Genomic DNA, 20,629 nt, shown 5'->3' with positions numbered 1-20,629 from the left:
GGATGATAATATCCTGAAGGATGGCGTGGATAAGAAGATGGACTCTGCTCTGAAGAAATCCTATGCTGGCTCTCACCTGGCTCGTAGTTCAGGGGTGTATGGTGCCTACGTTGCTCAGTCTTTGCTGGCTGACTTTACGGCTTTGTTTTCCATGATGCAGGAGGGGGGAAGTTGTCTGGAGTTGCTGGAATCTATGGAGCATCAGGCGGAGTTCCTTTCTGACATCGCCATTGACTCTGTCAGGGCTTCTGCTCTGTCTTGTGGTTCCTCTGTTGCTGCCTGTCGGAACTTGCTGCTGCGGGGTTGGATGACTGATGCGGCTCAGCGTTCCATGGCATTGAGGTTGCCATTTTCTGGTACTCATCTTTTTGGGGACGCTCTGGAGGATAGTCTGCATAAGGTCTTTAAGGAGAGGAAGCATTATTTGTCATTACGTCATCATCCTTCTCAGAAGGCTGCCTCCTTCTCGAATGCCCGGTCCTTTTGCCAGCCTTCCAGATTTCAGCAGTCTTCGTTTAAGGGCCAGCAGGGTGCTGGTAGGTCCTTTCCGAGGAGGTTCCAGAAGAAGCCCCCGCCAGATGGGGGGTCTGGCACACAGCGTTCTGGACCATGCCGTTCCGGTGCCCGGTCTCGTTGGTGGTCTGTCTGCGGTTGGTGGGAGACAGCGGCTGTTCCTCCCTGCTTGGCTGCCGACGACCTCCGACCAGTGGGTGGTGGATGTTCCTTCCAGGGGTTACCGGATAGAGTTTCTGTCTCCTCCTCCTCCCTCCGGTGTTGTGGTGCCCCCCTTGCCTTTGGACCCCTCTTGCCGTCTGGCGTTACAGGAGGGTGTTCGGGTTATGTCCGACAAGCTGGCGATTGTCCCTGTCCCCCCCTGGAGCGTCAGTTGGGGACCTATTCCAGCATCTTTGTGGTCCCGAAGGTCACAGGGGTTACCGGGTGGTCATCAATCTTCGGGCCCTGAACTTGTTTGTGGAGGAGATCCCATTCAAAGACTTTGCAGAAGGTGATTCCCTTGATCCAGGAGGGCTGGGTGTTCACCTCGCTCGATCTCCAAGATTCTTGCCTCCATGTACCAATGGCATTGGGGGATCAGCGGTTCCTGCGCTTCTCCCTGGAGGGTCGTCACTGGCAGTTCTGCGTCCTTCCCTTTGGTCTCCGGTCCGCCCCCAGGGTGTTCACGAAGGTGGCGGCTCCCTTAGTGGCTCACCTCCATCTCCTGGGGGTGTCTGTGTTCCCATATCTGGACGACTGGCTGCTCCAGGCTCCATCTCCGGAGGTCATGTCTCGCCACCTTTCCTTGACCATGCGTACGCTCGAGGATCATGGTTTCCTCATCAATTTACCGAAGTGTCACCTGGAGCCTGCCATTCAGAGGGCTTTCATCAGGGCCATTTTCCACTCCATTCTGGGCAAAGTGTTTCTCCCGGAGTCCAGGATTCTGCGTCTTCAGTCATTGCTGAGGAGGTTGCTTTCCCTGGATTCAGCTCCTCTCCTGCAGTGGCTGGTGGTTCATGGTCACATGTCTGCCACTGTCTTCACGGTGCCCTGGGCCAGGGTTCATCTTCGGCGGCAGTTGTGGCATGTTCATTATTGGGTGCCCTTACCTGTCCAGGACTTCTCGGTTCCTGTGCCTGTGTCTCTGGAGTTGGTGTCTGCTCTGCAGTGGTGACTGGATTCTTCGAATCTGTCGAAGGGTATGTGGTTCCATCCCCCACCCCCTTTGATGTTGACAACGGATGCCAGCGCATCGGTCTGGAGTGCGAATTTGGGTCCTTGGGCGGTGCAGGCTCGTTGGCTTCCGTTGGAGTCGCGCGGGGCGTCCAATTGGAAGGAGCTGTCCGCTGTGGAGAGGGCGCTTCACTTCTTCCGGGATCGTCTTCAGGGGTGCAACGTATTGGTGAGGTCAGACAACACTGTGACTGTGGCCTACATCAACCACCAGGGCAGTACCCGCTGTCTTTCCCTGAACCTGGTGGCATGTGCGATTGCGAGTTGGGAGGAACTTCATCTTTTGGCCCTCTCTGCTCTGCACATTCGGGGTGTGGACAAGGTGGTGGCGGATTCCTTGAGTCGGAGATTCCCGTCCTCTCTCTCCCTGTGTCTCGCCCTTCGGATTTTCAGATTGATCTGCCAGAGGTTCGGGACTCCGGTGCTGGACCTGTTTGCCTCCCAGTCCAATGCCCTGCTTCCCCTGTTCTACTCCCGGTCTCCGGAGAGGGGTGCTTGGGGGGGTGGATGCATTGTCTGTCCTCTGGCCCCCTTGGTACCTTTATGCCTTCCCTCCTTTTCCTCTCATTCCTGCTTTCTTTCTTAAGGTTCAGCTGGTGGGGGCTCAGGTGATGGCTGTTCTCCCTTATTCGCCATGCCGGTCCTGGCTTCCTCTGCTGCTGGGTCTGGCAGTGGGCCCTCTGTGGATTCTGCCCGCTGCCCATCTCCTCTGGGGTCCCCGTCTCCCTCCCTGTTGGTTCCTCTCACCTTGGCGACCTGGAGGTTGAACGGCTGTCTCTTGGGGTCCAGGGTTTGCCTGACCACCTCATCACTGTGATGAAGGTTTCTCGTCGGAAGTCCACTTTGGCCTCATATTCCAAGCACTGGGCTTCTTTTTCTTCTTGGTGTGCTGCCCTGGGCCTGTCTCCTGCTTCTTGTGCTGTTTCTTCTGTTCTTCAATTTTTTTTGGATGGCTTTCAGAAACGCTATGCTCTGTCCACTTTGAAGGGTCAGTGGGCTGCTATTCGGGCTTTTCGGGATCTGGCTTCTCTTCTGCCTTCAGATGGGTTGTTCGTTTCCCATCTATTTCGGAGTTTCTCTCTTTCTGCTCCTTCTGTCCGCTCTCCGGTTCCTCCTTGGAATCTTTCTTTGGTTATGGGTGCTTTGCAGTCCCCTCCTTTTGAGCCTTTGGAGTCCATGAACCTCAAGTTCCTGTCTTTCAAAGTGGCATTTTTGGTTGCTGTTACTTCTGCGAGGAGGTTGGGCGAGCTTACGGCCTTGCGTTGCTCTCCCCCCTTTTTGCGTTTTCTGGGCTACGCGGTGGTCCTCTCTTTGGATCCCGGGTTTTTGCCTAAGGTTCGTTCTCGTTTCCATTCTTCTCAGGAGTTGGTTCTTCCTTCTCTCTGTCCATCTCCTTCCTTGCCTTCTGACCTCTTGCTACATTCTTTGGATGTGAGGCGTGCCTTGTCTGTTTATGTTGCTCGTTCTGCTTAGTTTCGTTCTTCTGACTCCCTCTTTGTGACCTTTGTTTTGGCTGGTAGGGGTAAGGGTGCCTCCCGTCTCACTTTGGGTCGCTGGATTAAGGCTATGATCTCTTTGGCCTATCAGGGCTCTAATTTGCCATGCCCCCTGGGGGTTCAGGCATGGTCCCCCAGAGGTGTGTCTGCTTCGTAGGCTGCTTTTCATGGGGTTCCCCTTGAGGAGATTTGTCAGGCGGGGACTTGGGCGTCCGAGTCCACCTTTGTGAAGCATTATCGCTTGAATTGTGCTCTGTCTGGTCGGACAAATTTTGGTTCTGGTGTGTTGCAAGCTGTGGGGGTTCCCCCCACTGTATGATTCTGTTTGTTATTAAACATTTCACTTGCTGCACTCCTTGGCGTCTGGTCTGTTTCAGTTTGTGGTATGCCAAAGGCCTTTGTGAAGGGTTGCTTTGGTATGCCTCATGTGTGATGACTGGGTCGAGGACGAGGGACGTAGAGGTAATGCTATGATTACTTTAGGTAATCCCCATTACTCTTAGTTCTGCTCGTCCTCGACCCAGTCATACTTCCCGCCTGCCCTCCCTTTCCAGGCCTTTGGTGCTTGGTATGTCAGGATGTGCTTCTGGTGGTGAGGTATGTTACAGCACCTGACAGGAGGGTGGGTGGAGTCTAAAAAGCGTTTCCTGTTTTGTTTCCTGTCGTGTGGAATACCTCATGTGTGATGACTGGGTCGAGGACGAGTAGGACTAAGAGTAATGGGGATTACCTAAAGTAATCATAGCATTCGGTTTCATTATTGCCATTTTCTCAAGTGTAAATTGAAAAAGAATATAGGGCCATATGTGCTATTTACTGGTTGCAAAATACTGGTTGCAATTGGAGAACAGTATTTTTGTGACCACTCGAGAACTTTAAGCACCAACCTATGTGGTAATAGGATGGTTCTTAAAATTCCAAATCGCAGTGTGTCCAAATCCGGTCTACTTTGTGCATATTATTGAGGTAGGTCGCAAATTCCGATGACTGCGATTGTAAGCCATCACAGCGAGGGTGACCTGCTGAGGCAGCATACCGCCATGTCTGTGATTACTTTTTAATAAAGCCATTATTTTAAAAATGTATCTCGTTTTCCTTAAAGGAAACTGTGTTCACAATGAAAAGTGTATTTATTTACATAGTTGTTTATTTAAGAGGAGGCATTGGTCTCGTGGCTCATTAACAAAGGGGAAGGGGTGCTAAGGTGACCCCCTTCCCTTTTATGAATGGGTTACCACCTCCTTTGAGGTGTCGGCAAAATAGCAATGCTTTGCAACCAGATTTCATTGGCAAACATTGATATATTAGATATAGTTTCTGTGTTTGGAAAGAATGCCTTCAACTCGAGTCTTCCATATGCAGAATCAGTTTACATTCGGAATGCCATTTTAAGAGTGGGAAACCTTTTCCAACTCCAAAATTAAGAGTAGTACATAAGGAAAGCATTTCAACGGTTGCAAAAGGACAGGATATTCACAATGTTTCTGACGGAGTATCTTATCCTCTAAACCTTAAAAAAAAGCCTGTAGTCACTCTTTCTATATGTAATACATCCATCCTTTCAGCATATTTAAACGAGGGCCCCAATACCACAACAAGCAGTGATAAGCTCCATGGAAGGGGAAACACTCCGATTGAACTGAGCACTGTCACTTTCTCTTCCTAAATGCCATTAAGCACAAGGGATGGAGGGACATTGAAGGTACAAGCAGCAAGGCCTTTGAATGCCCTCAGGGTTTAGTTGGAGCAGGGGGAGAGACATGCAGCTTTAAAAGCAGGCTGAACGTGGGTTTTTATCAAATGACATTCAAGACAATGATCTGGTGTCATTGTCACTAAACTCATGAAATGAGATTACTGCTTTACTGCAATTTGACACATGCATTCTGCTTTCCTTTAGTTTATGACAAGACCACAGATCACTTTGGTATCGAACTGCGCTAATAAACAGAAGCCTGTCACAGCGACACCTCAGCAGGGAGCATTACAATCTACACCCCCCCAAAACTTCCAAAGTAAGAGACCAAGACCTGGAGCAGAATGCGACGTCAGCTTCCTACGCGGATCTCAAACCAACAGAAAAACCGGAGCACACAGATGTTAAAGACCAAGATATAATAATTACCACATAAGCATTCTTGCATTAGTATTTTAACTCTATAATACACGTTCACCAAACCAAAAGATTGTATTTTTTTTTTAAATGTAGAACAAACAAGCGAGACCTACCTGTGTTAATGACATTTGGGTTTGCATCCAGGTAGCTTGGTAAAGTTAAACCAAAAAACATTGAAAATCCCAAAACAAAGAGATTTCGAGATGAATTCATGTCAACAAACTGCAGATTGGAAAGACCAATAGCTGTTATCATCCCTGCAGAGAAAACAAATGCGAAAATATGAAGTATCAATCAAATTCCAGGCAACGTGTAGGGTGCTTAAACGGCGCGGACAGCCCACTATACAGACACCTATCACTTCCTTCGATGATTGTCACCTGTACATAGCGCTTTTACTCTGTGCGGACAGGGAGCATGCTTTACAATCATTGCAAGGCATGGGAATGCCACTTGACTCACCCACGCATATGTGCTTGAGTGAATTTGTTATTACTAATCTAGATGTTTGCCCACTTTAGTAACACAGTCAGAGTTCCTTTAGGTACAGCAGACTTCTGCACCCAAATGCTCTGTGCATTGTAGAGCTATGTACAATACATCCGCCCCAACCTTGGAATGATGCCTCTCTGTCCACTCATTAGTGTGTGAACAGCTAAGATAGACCCTAAAAGGTTTTGCTCTATTTTGCTTTCACTGGTGCTAAGCATTATGCAACCTGATTGTTATAAAACATATCTCAGTATCAATGATCTCAATGCATCATTACGAATGGTAGCCATGGATGTCAATTCACTAAAATGCCAGAGGTAACGAAAGGAACATCACATGCCCTTTGATCTTCGCTTTCATTTACATACACACTTTTTTCACACATATTTATACTCTACTTAGGTATGCAACACACATTCCCTAATACATACTCTCCAGCAAGCATGCAAACAACATACATTTAAAATAATGTTTTTATAACTTACCTCAACTTTCGGAAAAAGTAATTTTCCAGGTATTTGTACTCCATTTTTTATAACCCCAATAGTAAATGTAAAATGTAAATTGATACTTGTATAGCGCACTACTCACCCGCAAGGGTCTCAAGGCGCTTTTACGAATACCGCTGTGGAACCCGTCCTGGCTTTCCCTGTGAGGCGTTCACTCCTGGGCACCCCCAAGGTGGAGGCCAGGCATCCTTAGCGTTGTGGGGGCCGTTGTGGAAATTAAGCAAGCTATTGCCCAGAGTTGCAGAGTGGGACTCCATGATTGGAATAGGCACCGAGGCGAGAATTATCAGGTCCGTGGAATTTTGAGCCCAAGACCCGCCAAGGTGGGGAATTGAACCCTGGTCCCGGGCTAGACCTCTGCATCAGGGTCTGCCGCTCTAATCATGTAACATTATTAACTATTAGTATAAAAAGATTGACAGAAAACAGTGAGAGCAGGGGCCCAACCGATGTCCATAAGGACAAGATACCCCAGCGTTCCTGGCACTGATTTCACCACCTCTGAAGTTAAGGGTCGCAGAGGCAGTGCCAGGGGTTGCAAGTTGTAAGCCAGGGGTCGCAAGAGCGACCCCTGGTGACCCCTAAATGACATCCATGGTGGTAGCAATTTTTTTGTGTACTGTCCTATTCAAACATGGCGTACAGCCATGTTAGAATGGTAACTTGAAAACAGAAAAAAAGTGTACACTAAGCACGAAAGACAAAGTGGGCAGCCTGGCAGCATATCGTCGCTGCTGATCCCTTAAATAATTAAATAAAACAAATGAAGCAGTTAGCAGGATGGCAAGCAGGACAGGAAGCATCAAGGAGGGTAAAGACTATGTGCTGGCAAATGGGGGTTGAAAAAAGGAGAAAAAAGATGTGAGAGCAAGTAAGCAAATGCACCCCATGGAATGCTGAATAACAAAATATAAGATTTCCTTCAAGTATTCTGTGAAAGGGTACAACTCATCCATTAAGAACACTGTGAGGAGACTGAAATGTTCCTGGGTGTGATGAACACAATAGGCGGAAAAGTTGTCGAATCAAGAGAAGACAAATGAGTTAGACAAAAAAAATGAACATTACAAGTGCACCACAATCAATATATCTGAAAATGAAGCTAACGTGGCTGTTAATAGGACAGTGAGTCAACTTTTGTACAGTTAGCTGGGATCTGCTCCACTTTTATGGTGGCTATAATGAAGACTAAATAAACACTGCTCTGAAGTTTTCAAAGTTGGCCTAAAAGAGATGTTTTCACTTCAAAGAGCCACTGGAGCAGATAACCAAGTTCAAGGCTGCTTGGAATGCACCCCTTTTGAGTGTTGATAGGGGAAAAAATACAAAAGGTGAGAAGAGGCGTGGCTAAAGTGAAGAAGGAAGCAGAACATAGGGAGTAAGCAAGTACAATGGAGTGCTCAAAGAACAAGAAACAAGTCGTTCCCTCAATGTAAGCAATGTCAGCTGTGGAAGGATACAAGTCAGCCAATGAGAACACTATGAGACAGAAATTCTCATGTGAAAACCAAACACAAGAAAAAGGATGACAATCATTGACTTAAGAGGAGACAACGGGAGATAGACAACAAAAGTAACCCAACCGTGAGCAAAATACTAACCCAAAACCCCCTTTATGTATGTTAGAAACAGGAGGTCTGGTCAACAGACAGCTACAGGTTTCTAGCAGAGACATAAAAAGCCAAACCAAGCAGTGTTACCTTATTTTGATGCCATCATATATTTATTAATTTATTCGTTAGTGTCGCTACCAAGAAAGTCATATACTGGTGGTGCCCCCCTAAGCAACAGGCTCTGCGTTGTGCACTCCCATCTGTCCCTCATCTGCGCTCATGATCGATTAAGCTAGATATAAGTCCGGTGCATGTCAGTATGTGCGGTGTATATCTCTTATTGCATAGAAGTGTTTTACATCACTTTCATCTCTTCTGGTATAGAAGTATTTCATAGCCTTGTAATCCCTTATAGTATACAAGTAATCAATCCCCTCCCCTTTAAGTTCTTAGGGTGCAGAAGCATTGTATATCACTGTAATACTGTCAGTACTCAAAAAAGAACTAGCTTCAAAGGTTGTGCCGCAGACTGCACAGGGTTGAGGGTGCACAGGAGAACCTGGGGTACATCACAGAATGGGAAGCAGTGGCGGCAGGTGACCTATAAATGTAGTGAGGCATAATCATTTGGTTGAATACCAGTGAACAAGCCTAATTTCTTCTCGGCGGGTTCGAGATGGGGGAAGGTGGGGTTCGCTCATACTCACATGCACTCAGTCTAACTCTTGTTCTGTCTCACTTAGTCTTATTCACTTACTCTCATTCGCACTTGCACTCCCTTTTTGACTCAGTCGATCTCACTGGGTCTCGCTCACTCATGAAGTCTCACTCATTCTAAATCTGACCTGCTCAGTCTCTCTCATTCTCGCTTAGTCTCACTCATTCTCACTCGCTCAAAGTTACTCTGTTGCTCCTATCTGCTGAATCCCTCAGACTCCCTCAGACTGTGACTTCCTCAGTCTCTCTTTGACTCACTCAATCTCACACACAGAAATACTCAGTTATGCTCACTGTCATTCTTCCTCACTCACTGTTGTTCATTCTCAATCATTCTCATACTTCCTATCACTCATGATCCCTCCTTCACTGGCTCTCACTTTCTCTCTCACACACACATACCCACCCATAGACCCACATACAAGCTCCCACATGCACACGCTCACTCACAGGCACACATTCTCGCCCAAACACCCTCAACATTTAAATGCTTTTTTACTTACCTGGCTGCCGCCACAGGTCCCCTTTGGAATCCTGCTCTTTTCTGCTTCGAGCACTGGAGCATGAAACTGAAACTCATTGTGTGACTAGTTGGGAAAGGTTAGGGTGACCGGGTGATTGTCATGTGTCCATGGGCACTGCACGGCTTAAGTCTGCTGCACCAATGGTTACCTTTAGCTGTAGCGCTTTAGCACGTTACAGATGGAGGATTAAAGCATCCCAGATGGAGGAGGCTCTGAGGTGTGCCAGGGCCCAGTGACCGTGGCTGTGATTTCATCAGCCCTGGATAATCTCTGTTGGCTGGTGAAGGCACCTTCACAAGCCTATGCCATCCATCAGACAGTGTCACAACAAGCTACCTCAGGCTCTTTCTGGACTGTGTGTTTATTATTTTACAAAGAGTGAATATTAAACTATTATTCAGTCTTGGTATAATAGATTGCACCAGCTAAAATCTTAGAAAAATATATTAACCAGGTATTGGCCAAATTTAACACCACTCAGCTCTGTCTGTATCCTTCACAGAATGGATTCCCGAGTGGTCATAGCACCGAATTGGACCTGGTTGCCGAAGCAGGTAATATCTATTGCCAGGTGGACCAAGGTGGCACGGTTATCTTGGTAATGCTGGATCTGTCAGCAGCATTTTTTATGCTACCCCCACTCCCACTCTCTAACTCTTTGTTCTACTTTACAACAGGATTTGCCTCTGTTGCAGTTTTGCTGTTTTCTTGCATTCCTGCAGGTATTGGTTTGCTATTGCAAGAATGTTTCTGGACCAGTTCACAATACTGGCAGGAAAAACATTACAATAACCAGTTTCATGTTGCATTACCTTTATTTCCTTCATCTTCACCCTATTCATTACTTCTGAAGTGAACCCTTACTCAAAGATAGGAAACATCAGGAGTGCTAAAATGCCAGCCTCATAGTTAGATTTGGGGGTCTCTAGTTGGCACAGGTAGGTGACAAATAGGGACCCTTGCCTCTAGTCAGGAGAAGGGGATTACACTCCTAAAATAACCCCTGCTCACCCCCTTGGTAGCTTGGCATGAGCAGACAGACTTATCTCAGAGGCAGTGTGTAAAGCATTTGTGACCGCATACAGTAACCCTGTGACAATACTACAAATGGACACCACACAAGGTTTTATATAAAAAATAAGTATACATTATATAGAGTTACAACAAGACCATAAACAACAAAAATACACAATGCTGTTACTTTAAGATGATAGATTTAGCTTAGTTTAGTTTAGTTCTTAAGATGTGACACTTTGCGTCAATGTACCTTAGGTTGCGTTGCGTTTCCACAACAAGCAATATCACAGCGAGGGAAATGCGGCAAAGTTCAAGTACAAAGAAATAAAGACCTTCCAGATGCGGAACGCTTCCCCGGGGTTGCGAGAAGTTCTCGGTTCGATGCGTGGACTGCAGCAGTGACACCCTGGTTCAGCGATGCGATGGCAACAGCTCCAACTGCGACACTTTTCTCACACGATGAGTGAAGCTTCCGCGCAATGCGACAACTACAGGGGTGATATCCACGATGCGATAGCAGCAGCTCCAACGGCGCCGAGCTTCTCAGGGATGCGTGGCGCTTCTTCGATGCGGTGCAGTGCGACAGTTCCAGCGGCGACACCCTCCTTCGGGGATGTATGACGTTACAACGCGTTATTTTACAACGCAGACCGTTATATCGCAATTTTTACAACGCAGGATCCATTACAATGCATGCCTTTACAACGCAGGTCATTACATAGCAGATACTATTACAACGCATGCCATTACAACGTAAGTATATGTAAGTATATCTTTTTTAAAAAAATGTAATTAAGTTAATTTTATTAATTTAATTTAATTAATTTAATTTTATTAATTTAAAAAAATAATTAATTTAATTTAATTATTGTAATTTAATTAATAAAATTGTAATTAATTTAATTTATTTAATTTAATTTAAATAATGTAATTTAATTAATTTATAAATTGTGAATAATATAATTTAATTTAATATAATTAATTTATTTTAATAATTTTAAAATAATAATTAATTTAATTTAATTTAATTAATGTAATTTAATTAATTTATAAATTGTAAATAATATAATTTATTTTAATTAATTTAATTAATTTAAAAAATGTAATTAATTTAATTTAATTTAATTAATGTAATTTAATTAATTTATTAATTGTAAATAATATAATTTATTTAATTTAATTTAATTTAATTAAGTTAATTAATTTAATTTATTTAAAGTCGTGTTTTTAAAAAAAGTGAACCCTAAAAATACCCCTGTACCCCAAAACACAAAACCAAGCCCTAAAACCTAAAAATACCCCTGTACCCCAAAACACAAACCCAGCCCTAAAACCTAAAAATACCCCTGTACCCCAAAACCCAAACCCAGCCCTAAAACCTAAAAATACCCCTGTACCCCAAAACTCAAACCCAGCCCTAAAACCTAAAAATACCCCTGTACCCCAAAACCCAAACCCAGCCCTAAAACCTAAAAATACCCTTGTACCCCAAAAACCAAACCCAGCCCTAAAACCTAAAAATTCCCCTGTACCCCAAAAACCAAACCCAGCCCTAAAACCTAAAATACCCCTGTACCCCAAAAACCAAACCCAGCCCTAAAACCTAAAAATACCCCTGTACCCCAAAAACCAAACCCAGCCCTAAACCTAAAAATACCCCTGTACCCCAAACCCAGCCCTAAAACCTAAAAATACCCCTGTACTCCAAAAACCAAACCCAGCCATAAAACCTAAAAATACCCCTGTACCCCAAAAACCAAACCCAGCCCTAAAACCTAAAAATACCCCTGTACCCCAAAAACCAAACCCAGCCCTGAAACATTAAAAATACCCCTGTACCCCAAAAACCAAACCCAGCCCTAAAACCTTAAAATACCCCTGTACCCCAAAAACCAAACCCAGCCCTAAAACCTAAAAATACACCTGAACCCCAAAAACCAAACCCAGCCCTAAAACCTAAAAATACCCCTGTACCCCAAAAACCAAACCCAGCCCTAAAACCTAAAAATACCCCTGTACCCCAAAAACCAAACCCAGCCCTAAGACCTAAAAATACCCCTGTACCCCAAAAACCAAACCCAGCCCTAAAACCTAAAAATACCCCTGTACCCCAAAACCCAAACCCAGCCCTAAAACCTAAAAATACCCCTGTACCCCAAAAACCAAACCCAGCCCTAAAACCTAAAAATACCCCTGTACCCCAAAACCCAAACCCAACCCTAAAACCTAAAAATACCCCAACACACCAAAACATATACCTCAGTACCCCAAAACATATACTCCTATACTCATACTTATTTTTAAAATTACTTAATTAAATATATTTGATTTATAATATTAAAAAACATAAATAAATATATTTATGTATATTTAATATTAATTAAATTAATTAAATAATATTAAATAAATTTAAAAAGCGTTGTAATAGCATCTGCTATGTAATGTCATGCGTTGTAAAGGCATGCGATGTAATGGATCCAGCGTTGTAAAAGTTGCGTTGTAATAGAAGTCCGTTGTAAAAGTTGCGTTGTAACGGTGCAATACCTCCTTCGGAGTTGCAACGCCATGCACAGCATCGGTGACCCGCTCCGACCTCGTTGCGAGACTCTTATCTCGATGCGATGTAGTGCGACAGTTCCAGCGGTGACACCCTCCTTCGGAGTTGCTACAGCAGGCACAGCGACACGTTTCTTCCTTGATGAGTCATGCTTACAGTTCCTTGCGACACGCAGTTCCTCAGAAGGCCCAAAACAGCAGCAGGCACTTCCGAAGAACTCTGGGGAGCTGGGGGGCGGGGCGTTTTTTATCCCTGAGACTTCAGCAGGAGGCATGCTCTTTTCCAAGCCCTTGGAGATCCTTCACAAGTTGAAAGAAAAGTACATAAAGTTCCTTTCTCCTTCCTTTGGCAGCAAGGCAACCACTGCAGACCAATCCCCCAAGCAGCACTTCGGTTTGGGAATAGTCTCTCCTTAGTTTCTGCAGGTTCCTCTCCTCAGTAAAGGTTTCTTCTTGTAGTCCAAAGTGATCTAATTTCTTGGGATCAGGGTCCCAATAGTTATACCCCAAAATCCTTTGTTCTCTGTGGGGAGAGGGGCCTTTGCCCAGTCCAAACCAGTTCTGAAACACTCTGTTTACCAGACTTCTTGTTTTCTTTCACAGTGCAGGGAAGAAACATCAGAAGCCCCACAGGAGGTGGAGCCAGCATTGTGGAAGGCAAGTAGAGTCCTGGAGCACTTTGTTTACAGGACTCTTTCTCTTCTTTCAGTGTGCAGGCAGATACATCAGCCGCTCCCCAGGAGGTGGAGCCAGCATTGTGGAAGGCAGGCACAGCCCTATTCAAGGTTCAGGTGCAACTCCTCCCTCCTAGATGCAGATCTCTCTATTCACCACTGGGCTGACTCATCCTGTCTCTTGGAATCCCCCAGCCCTGTACTCACAAAACTAGACAAAGGAATACACAACCTAGCAGAGGCAGGCTTGAAAGGTTAGGCAAGCAAATACCTACTTTCTAAAAGTGGTATTTGCAAACACAGAATGTTAAAACCAACTTCACTAAAAGATGTATTTTATCATTCTGAGTTCAGGCATACTAAACTCGAATTTCTACCATGTTCTCTGAGACAGTTAGGATTATAAACATGTAATATTCTAACAGCCCATTCTGGCCTATGGAGAACAGGTAGCCTTGCAATAGTGAACACGAAAATGGCTGTAATTCACTATTAGGACATGCTACACACACCGGGGGATGTCCTACCTTATACTTACAATGCACCCTACCCTTGGGCCTACTATAGGGGTGATTGATATGAAGAAAAGGGAAGGTTTAGGGACTGGCAAGTGGGTGCACATGCCCAGTCAGTATGACAGTACCAGACTGCACACAGGCTCGGCAATGGCAGACCTTAGACACATTTTACAAGACTGCTTCTGTGGGTGGCACAACCAGTGTTGCAAGCCCACCCCCACGATTTGGATTTAAACGCCCTGGGCACACTCAGTGCACTAGACTAGGGTCTGACAAGTAAACCAAATAGGCAAACATGGAACCACTGATTAATACTTCAATTTACAATAGGGAGCACTTGCACCGTGGCACTGAATAGCAGTGGCACAGTGCCCAAAGCATCTAATACCAGCAAAAATACACGAGGCAACAGCAAAAATCGAAGGGAGACCCACGCCAATGGTGCCAGGTCTAACACTCATCTATCCTACACTGGCGCCATCATTGGGCTAGTATTTCCAGCATCCTCCTGTTTTGGTTTCTGTCTTGACTGAGATGCAGAACTCTGATAGAGACCTCTGCCTATCTTTGTCTTCAGTATGGGTGCCAGTATTTTTCTCTGCCAGTTTGGGGGGAATTAGAACTCCGTTGTGGAAGCAGCATGCTGGGGGAGTATTTTGAAGGGATCCCTGGCTGCATAACCACTTCTGCTTGCATTGATCGGCTGGTTTCTGAAGCCTACCAGAGATAAGAGGAGTATCTCTCCTATACTTCCTTCTTCTTGACGAGGAAGTATGTCTATATGGAGATTGCGGGGTAATTAGGTTACAATGCAGATGTGGAATTGGAAAAAAAACCTGTTTTTTTGTAGTAAGCGGCTGTCTATTTAACTTGTGTGCCGGTTGGCATAATTTGGTCCTTACCGGCATGCAATCTTCTGATTTGGAGCCCTCTTGATAAGAAGATGCTAAAGCACCGGTGTGTACTTTTGCTTTGGCAGAGCGGTGTGGTGAGGAGAGCAACGGTTCCCAGGGGCAATACTTTTGGCATGCACCATTAGGTAAGTTTGGGGGAGTTTAAAGAGCTTTGCTATTCTGCTGACCTTCGAGAAGCAAGTTATTCAGAGACTGCTTTTGATGAATGCTTTCAGAGGATTGCAATGTTCAACAGCTGAACCCTGTTTCTGTTAATCACATTAGGGAAACACTCACATAACAGGAGGTATGTTTCAACATCTTCTTTAAGTTCCTCGAGGACCTCTCACCTAAGAGGACTGGGTATGACAAGAGGAAGGATGAGGAAGAATGGATTAAGAGACTCATTTAACGTTGCATTCTTTAGAGAAGAACTCATTTGATAATAGTGAAAAGCTACATATTTTTAATGTGTTGAGTCAAGTTCTTATGGCAGTGAAGAATCTGCCTCTTACACTGACCAGAGGGGAAAATATATTTCTCAAGACACGCTTCCAGACATATTGGTAATGCGAAGGACAGTAAGGGATCTCCAGCTGCAGAGAACCCTAGTATTCTGAAGTGACATCTGTTATGACATTTTCAGAAGGTGACTGAAGCCACTGGGGTTTCAATTCATCAATGTGTGCTGGACGTAGCATTGCAAAAATGGAAAGATCTTGACAAGATTAATCTTCCAAAATTTACGCTACCCCTTGAAGGTATGGAAACTAAGTTGCCTGATACAGTTCATGTGGACTCAGAATTTGCCGGTCTTGTGGGTTTAGCGTCAGTGGCATAAGAAAGCGTCATTATGGAGCCAGCAGAAAATCACTTTTTTTCAATATCACACTTGGCACTACATGTTTATGGTGGATATAGCTCACAAACTCTACTTTCAGATTTTGTAGCCGTGTTCAAGGCAGTTCAAGATGGTAAAGAATGTTCTGATCTACTGGAATGAATGGAGAGAGAAGTGGATATTTTTATTGGACATTGTCGTTGATGTAGTGAGGGCATCAGCATTAGGGAGAGGCGACTCAGTTTCAAACTTTACCTGAAGGAATGGAAAATGGATGCTGCTCAAAAGTCTGCTGCACTCAAATGCCATTCAAAAGTTCCCGTCTTTTTGGTCATGAATCGATGACTGACTGCACCGTATGCTTAAAGAACAAAAGCACTCCTCTTCTTTTAGAAGGTACTGTTCCAAGTTTCAGATATCATCTTTCAAGCATTCAGGATCAACATTGCCTGTTCAGAGGTTTGCCGTTTGTTCTGAGGTGAGTCCAGAGAATCTTCACAAAAGTAGTGGCTCTGATCGAGTCTCATCTCCATTTTCAAGGGATTACGGTATTTGCATATCTGAATGATTGGTTAAATCATACTCCTTCAGAACTGCAGTAATCTATTTTTTGGAAGAGATTTAGTTAACCCTGAACATTTTTGGGTTCATTCTGAAAATCCCAAAATGTCAGCTCCAGCCTTCAAAGGATATGTCTAACAAAAGGGGCCAAATTCAAGAAGGGCTTAGGCAGAGTCTCTTCCAGAAGCATTGATCTTCAGTCCTTGCTTTCAAGTCCCAGCCCTCCAAGAAGCACCAGCAAGGAAGTGTGCGGAGGTCCAAGCTCATATGATGACCTGTTTGTTCACTGTTCAATTAGCAATGCTTCATTTATCTCCTCTACTTTGGCATCTGCAGATGTTTCGGTGTTCAGTTTCTCAGACCTTGGAGGCTTTAGTGTCAGTCACTCAGAGGATAAAGGAAGATCTCTTCTGGTGGTTGGAGCCAATGACCCTATCACAGGTTTCTCATGCATCTGGATTCTCCAATAATTTTCACAGCAGATACCAGCACTCGGTAATGGCGAGCGATGTTAGGGCCTCATTCCTGTCAAGTAGAGAGCGGTAAATCCACAGACTGAAAGGACTAGCCGTTGTTATGATAGCATTCCTGCATTTGTAACCCCATGCACTTCGACTTCAGAAGAACATTTTGGCATCATCAGACAACACTGCCATGATGGCATCCATCAGTTACCAGGGAAGCATGTGTTCCAAACCTTGAACTCAGTGGCTGGGCAGCCAGGAGCCTGAGCACAGACTCACTTGATGACTTTATAAGCAGTTCACATAAGAAGAGTAGAAAAAGTGCACGCAGACCAACTTAGCAGGATTTTTCCTCATCCCAGAATTTGTCTTTATTAGTATTACAATTGGTTTTCCTCTCATTTTCTTTGGCCTAATTCATGCCCACTTGCCTCGGTTTTACAATTTATGTGGGACTGTTTATATTTTAATATATCACTTTCTGCACTGAAGTGTCAATGGTTCACTGTAAAAGCTCTTCTGGAATTTCATGATTCTCCTCATGATGTTGACTGTTTGGTCACTTATGCTTGGAGAATTGGGTAGCTCTCAGTTTTATTATGCCCCCTGCTTTTATGCAGTTCCTGACCCAACATTCGTGCTTAAAGTGTATTTCTCTTTTCATGTTTCTTAGGAAGTAGCCATTTCATCGTTCTTTCCTTTTCCTACTGCTGTTGAGGTAGAGTTGTTGAATCCACTGGCTCTTGAAAGGGCTTTATCAATTTATCTTGGCAGACCAACACTGGCAACATCTGTTTTTCAGCCAAGTTTTTTTTTCAGGTCTTTGGTGGCAAAACACGCGTTGTCTGTGGTAGATGTCTCCAAGCTCCTTTGGAATGTTTCTTTTTGTAGTTCACAATTGTCATCGAGTCTATGAAGATTTAACTAAAATTATGAGAAACTCAATTTACGGACTAAATTAAAAATTAATTCATGAATGTGCTTTGTACCTCCAAGTTTGCATTTATTTAGTCTCACACCAATAATAACATCTAGAATTTGGTTCAACTTACTTCCAGTTGCTGAAGCTAACCATACATTTACTTCGGCCACAAGAACAGCATTGCTACCAAGTTATTTCCACCACCACCACACAATTGTTAATTGTCATAGCTCCGAAACAGTGGAAGATGACACATTGTTTTGATATGAAACACTAACATTAATAAATAAATGACTAGAATGGCCACACGAACAATGCACAGTCTTCTACTGTGTGATTCAGTAGGTAAAATGTATTTGAATTTTGTGAAACAGACTACATTGTAGAACGGCTTACCAAATAATGTGCAAAACATTCCTCCGAGTATAGGGTCAGGGATTGATGCAAAGAGAGCAGTGAACTTGCCCACAGTTCCTAAAACAAACATGATTCCAGCACCGTACTGCACCACTCTTCTACTGCCTACCTGAAAAAATAAAAATTGCTTATCAGAAGCCAATATTACAATATTTGTGTTGCACGAGAGACATTCGCCTTATACTTCTTATAGATGTAAGCATTGGCAAAAAATAAAGATGTGTCTCTATATTCTTAACTTAATTCTCCTGTTTTTCTCTTTTTTTTAACTTTATATGGCAAATCACAGTCTTAACATAAGGTAGACGAACAGTAAAGCACCCCATCAGTTGAAGCTTATCTGTTTTTTTGTTTTGTAATAAGACCATCCATGTCTACAGAGCAGTTTGCGATGCGTTTGGGTGTAATAGAATACTATAGTTCAGAGATCAAGATACATGGAAGCCAAAGTATAGTAATTGTCTCTTTGTAGTGAATAAGGCAGTAAATAGACTTTGGAAAAAAAGTGGTCCCGTCCCATTTTGATGGCAGAAATGGCGTTCCCAATCGAGTCTGTCATTGCAAGCGGCCTTTATCAGAGGTGATGCTGATACAATAACATCCGACTGGCTCCCTAGGACAAAAATGTCACTCAAACACAATGTTCATCGGTGTTCCTTTGGTTCAGGGTATCCATGGAGGTCCTCAACAGAAGTCTTCGAAAATGTTCTCCCTGTGCAAAGAGAAGCCTCACTGTATGTGACTTCTGAAAGGACTCACACTTTACTAATCCATCCCCAGGGCTTACCTAAGTGATGACCATTCTGCCATGGCACCCTAGCATGGCATACTTGCCGCACGTGATCTTTTTACCACAAAATTAGCTCCAGCCTTGCAGTTGCGATCTGTGTTCTGAAAGCATGTCTGCAGTAATTGAGCAGTTGTTGAAAACACCAGTTGTTTGACTAAATGAACCCCTGGCCTTTCCAGTATTAAGCTGTTTCCCTGTGTTGTACGTTGCAACTGTGCATTATTCTCCATGCTGTTAGGTGCAAGCAAGTAGGTGGGGTAGAGCTAGGCATCTCCTGTCATAGGAGACCCAAAACAACAATCCAGAAAAAATGGAGGTTGTTGCACTTATCTGCCTGTTAGACCTGTGGCCAGTGGGCAATGGAGCAGGAGAAGGACAGAAGAAACCACATGTGTGCCCCTGCACCACAACTAGAAGCTTGACATACCACAAAGGATCTCTTGAATAGCTGGAGGAGCCTTGTATTCCACATGCATGCTTTGGGTTCTACAGGTGTCCCATAGCTCCAGTACTGGCTGATAGCAGACCCGGGTGGAGAGGCAGGCGCAGGGGGTTGAGGAAGGGTCGACATTTTTTTTTTAAAACCACTTACCTGTGCCCGTTGCCTCTCCTCCGTCCTCTTCTTACTGACTCCGGTCCTGCAGCAGGATGCAGGAAGCAGCAGAAAGCGCCCGGCTTGCAGCCTCCCAATTGCCATTCACAATGCTGCAATGCAGCGTTGTGATTAGTCTGAGCACTGTGGATCGGTGCTCAGCCAGGAAATGGGGGCCTGGGCATGTTCTCCATGCAGGCTGTAATGCAGCCTGCATGGAGAAGATGCGAAGTGTGCATGAATGTTTGGCCAGCGCTATGGGGCCGGCCAAACAGTCCAGTGCACTTAGGAGTGGGCAAATCACTCCTCCCCTGCTCCTCTTTCGTCGGAGCAGCTCCACCCCAAACGCAAAGCTGCAAAAGAAGGACACATAAAATGATGAATGATAATAACGCGAGTTATCATTTTATGTTTCCTTGACTTCACTGCTGCGAAGCAGTGGGACGACGCTCCTCCGCCTCAGTGGAGGCGCCGCTCCTCCAGAGCTCCACACACGCACCCTCACACACAGAAGTAATGTACGTACATGTGTCATTAATGTCGCACCTGGATGGGTGTAGGACCCGCTTGCAAGGAAGTGACAGATCAATTTAAAAGTGCAGGAGAAGCCAGTAATCCAATCTCCCTGACAAAAACTGTTAAAATGACCCGTCCTGCCAGAGCAAGATTCTCTCTGCCCCCACTGTGAGCACTCCACAGCCTGGCAGGGGATGCTAGTGGTGCTCAGTACGGTTCTTCCATACGGTGCTCACCTCCAAACCTCAGAGCCCCGCTCTAGGTTGCCATCCATGTCACGGAAGACCTCCAGTGCACACGCATGACTGGTGGTAGTGCTGAGAGGAGGGTCATCGATCTACAGCGCTAGCTGCAATGAACTGAGGTCAGTGGTGCATGACCTCAAGAAACACACAGGGGACCTTGCTCCACCCCAACAATTTGTGGGAGGATCTTTTGTAACTCAGATGTCTCGCTCTCATTAGCACATGGTTTTCACCTCAAAATATAATGCACATATTGTCGTGCTGCAGGGAATCCACTAGAACATTTAGTGAAATGCAAATTACGTAAACAGGTAACTTTTATGCCACAGAATATAACCTTACTGGAGGAAGTTATGCCCATAATGCAAAAGGTAACACAGGGGGGATCGCTCCCAGTTTATTTAAAAGGACTGACCACCCCAATGATGTGAAAGATGAAGATAGAGAGAATGAGTCATATAAAGATATTTACACCAAGAGTATGT

General features: G+C 44.7%; 1 protein-coding gene across 1 annotated transcript in view; it reads right to left on the bottom strand.

Moving 5' to 3' along the window:
* Positions 1-20,629, bottom strand: part of SLC23A1 (solute carrier family 23 member 1) — a 479,920-nt gene that overhangs the window by 67,550 nt on the left and 391,741 nt on the right. The window contains exons 12-13 of the mRNA XM_086931444.1: positions 17,981-18,110; positions 5,457-5,600 (exon numbers count right to left, since the gene is read on the bottom strand). Of these exons, the coding sequence (XP_086787570.1) occupies positions 5,457-5,600; positions 17,981-18,110 (274 nt within the window). The remainder of the gene's footprint in view (positions 1-5,456; positions 5,601-17,980; positions 18,111-20,629) is intronic.

The sequence above is a fragment of the Lissotriton vulgaris genome, chromosome 7, assembly GCF_964263255.1.
Source record: "Lissotriton vulgaris chromosome 7, aLisVul1.2, whole genome shotgun sequence".
NCBI lineage: Eukaryota > Metazoa > Chordata > Amphibia > Caudata > Salamandridae > Lissotriton > Lissotriton vulgaris.
The sequence above is the reverse complement of the archived record's forward strand: the minus strand, read 5'-3'. Positions and strand labels throughout refer to the sequence as shown.